Below are 3313 nucleotides of genomic sequence, written 5' to 3'. Positions count from 1 at the left end.
TGACAACAAAATAAAATGACAATGAGAAAACAATAAAAAAGCCGATAAGAAAATATGCAAAGTATATGAATAGGAAAAAGTTAACAGACAGCAACTGCCTCAAGTTGAATGCTGCCTAAGTGCAGAGGAGAGAGGATGGCATTTTATTCCATACCCTTTTCTTTGAGTTTTGTACCATGTGCATATTGCCTTTTCAGAAATACATATAAAAGTATTACTTAAAATAAAAGAAAGTAAGTTATGTTTTATATTTAGCCATGTGTAGAAAAGTATACTATATTTTCCTATGAAAAATTAAGAATTTCCCAGGAGTCACAGAACCTATTTTTTCATTTCCTTCTTACCTATCCTAACACATAGGACAGGACATGGCTTCCAAACATATTCATATGTTAAACAAAACCTACCAGTTCATGGAGGCAAGGACCTTGCCTCCTTTCACACATCTGTGCTATGTGAGAAGTGGTGTTCAGTCAGTGCTTGATGAATTTAATTGAGGTGATATGTGTTTTGTCCTTCTTTTCATGCCACTCTGGTAAAGCTTTTATATTTTAAATACTCCTTTGCTTCTTATTCCTTGAATAATCTGTTTCCTAGGATAATCCATCCTTCTATATTGATTAGAGTTTATGAAGAGAAACGGAGAGCTGAATAATCATTTACATTCATTTTAGTCAATCATTGCTGTGACGCATTTCAATGATTATAAAGTCACTCTAATTCTTGATTCTTTTTAAAAATATAATTTCAAAATTCACCAAAAACTGGAAATCCATTGTTTCTTTCATATTCAATTTGCTTTGACAGAAATTCTTTACTTAGCTTGTCAATATGGTCTCGAGATAAGAGATCGACTTCAGGAATGAAATAATGCTCAAGTTGTTCTGTCTTGAGGCACTGAAGAAAGTATGTCACACAGTTATCAAAGCAGAGCTCCAAATCCTTGGAGTGCCACTGACTGTCATCTGGGTCCTGGGTACAGACGTGAAAGAAGGCAGTTTTCACATGATAAGAACACAACTTATCCAATTCCTTTCGGTTTCCAAACTTTTCTTTCAGTTGTTCTAAAAGATATTTCATTAGTTTTAAACGCTCTTTCCTGCAACATTTCACTCCATCAATTTCACAGCATGTTTTAGATTGTCCGTGATTTTTCAAAATGTCCTTTTCAATGTGAGAGAAGGACAGACGCCATGTTTCTTCTTGGAAACCACTTCCTTCCTTTGCATGCTTGGGTACGAGGTAAAATTGCTGTCGTCTTAAACTGTTCTTAACTTTTGCTCCAAGCCAGTTACTGATGGGCAGGCCTCCCTGGGTGCTAGTAGGCCAGCTGCTTTTATATTCCGAAGCCAGGATTATATCCACAGATATTTCTTTAGGTTTTCTAACCAGAAGTGTTACTCCTACAGAGAGTTTTATATAATGTTTTTATAATGTAACAGAGTTTTATATAATGTAACACAATCATGGGAATCACTATCCTGCCCCCTTCCAAGGGGAGAGGATTATACCAAGTTTGTAGAGCAGTGGGCAGAAATCTCAGGGACCATCTTAGAATTCTGCCTGATCTAAATATCTTGTGCCAAAAAGTAAGGAAGTTCTGAAAAAATGATGTCAGATGGATAGAACTGCCATCTTGAAAAGGCTTCTTCTCCTTTCATCTTGATCAATTTGAGCAAAATAGATAAATAATAATAGTAATGGGCTAAAATCCATAAAATAAAATAAAATAAGAACATATGAATTGGTACTGATATATTGTACCTACTGATACATATATACTGAAATATATTATATACATTTATATATATATATATTGCTGTATATGGATATATACATATATATTAATAAATGAATGAATAAATAAATGGAGAACAAAAGAAAGCTCTTTTTTATGGTGGATCCCAGACCCTGTAATAAATGTTAGAAAATTACTATTTGTCAACCATCACAGTAGTATTTGTTTCAGGCAAGAATCACCAATGGATGATAAAATTAGTGGCCAAAAGTACAGTGAGAAACAGTTTATTCACAAAGTCTCCTCTACAAGATACAAATTAATGATAAAGGAAAAGGTAGCCACTTTACCGTGGAGGAACATGGCAGTCATTAGTTAACATCAACAGTAATAGGACAAATTATCATCATGTTCCTCCTGATGTGCTCACTGGGATGGCATGATATCCATTCTTTAGTGTCCTGTCCAAAATGCATAACCTGATCAAATCATGAGAAAACATCAGGCAAACCCAAACTGAGGAACAATTTAAAAAATAACTTACCAATATTCTTCAAAAGTGTCAAAGACAAAGAAAAAGAAAGACTACAGAACTGTTAGAAGCTAAAGGAGACAGAAGAAATATGACAGTTCACACAAAATGTGATCATACCTTGAATCCTGGACCCCCAAAAGGACATTAGTGGAACAATGGAGAATTGTAATAAGGTCTGTAAATTAGATATCATTGTATCAATATTAATTTCCTAATTTTGGTAACTGTACTATAGTTATATAAGAGAATGTTCTTATTTTAAGGAAATACATATTTCACTATTTAGAGGTCTTAAAAAAGTCAATCAGTATAGGTCACCATATTAACAGAATAAAGGAGAAAAAACATGTTTATATCAACATACACAGGAAAACTACTTGATAAAATTCAGCACCCATTTATGATAAAACAAAACATGATCAAACAGCAACAAAACCCTCAAACTCTTGGCAGACCAGAATAAAAGGAAACTACCTCAATCTGATGAAAGGTATCTATGAACACTCTACAGTTAACATCATATTTAATGGTGAAATACAAAATACTTTCCCCCTAGGGTCAAAGACAAGGCAAAGATATCTGTTCTCACCATTTATATTCAGCATTGTATGGGAGACAAGAAAAACATACAGGACATACGGGTTAAAAGGAAGATATAAGACTGTCTTTACCACAGACAACATGATAATGTATACAGAAAATCCTAAATACTCTGCCGATAGACTACTAGAGCTAATAAATGAATTTAGCATTGTTGTAGGGCAAAGGTCAATATATAAAAATCAAGTATTTCTATATACTAGCTACAATTTTAAAATTAAAATGAAAAAAAAATACAATTTACACTAGGATCAAAAACCTATAATACTTGGTATACTCTTTTTTATTTTTGCATTTTACCTTATTTATTTTTTTATACATCAGGTTCTTATTAGTCATCAATTTTATACACATCAGTGTATACATGTCAATCCCAATCTCCCAATTCATCACACCCCCACCCCCCGCCACTTTTCCCCCTTGGTGTCCATATGTTTGTT

The 3313-nt window shown here is 33.4% G+C and overlaps 1 protein-coding gene across 1 annotated transcript; it reads right to left on the bottom strand.

Annotated features, from left to right (window-relative positions):
* Positions 1-747: 747 nt before the first annotated feature.
* LOC130708679 (cyclic GMP-AMP synthase-like) lies at positions 748-2110 on the bottom strand. The gene is made up of 2 exons (XM_057550942.1): positions 2089-2110; positions 748-1403 (listed from the first exon to the last, which is right to left on the bottom strand). The coding sequence occupies exons 1-2, from the start codon at positions 2108-2110 to the stop codon at positions 748-750; spliced, it is 678 nt and encodes a 225-aa protein (XP_057406925.1).
* Positions 2111-3313: the final 1203 nt, after the last annotated feature.

Source organism: Balaenoptera acutorostrata, chromosome 8 (assembly GCF_949987535.1).
Source record: "Balaenoptera acutorostrata chromosome 8, mBalAcu1.1, whole genome shotgun sequence".
In the NCBI taxonomy this organism is placed as follows: Eukaryota; Metazoa; Chordata; class Mammalia; order Artiodactyla; family Balaenopteridae; genus Balaenoptera; species Balaenoptera acutorostrata.
The sequence above is the reverse complement of the archived record's forward strand: the minus strand, read 5'-3'. Positions and strand labels throughout refer to the sequence as shown.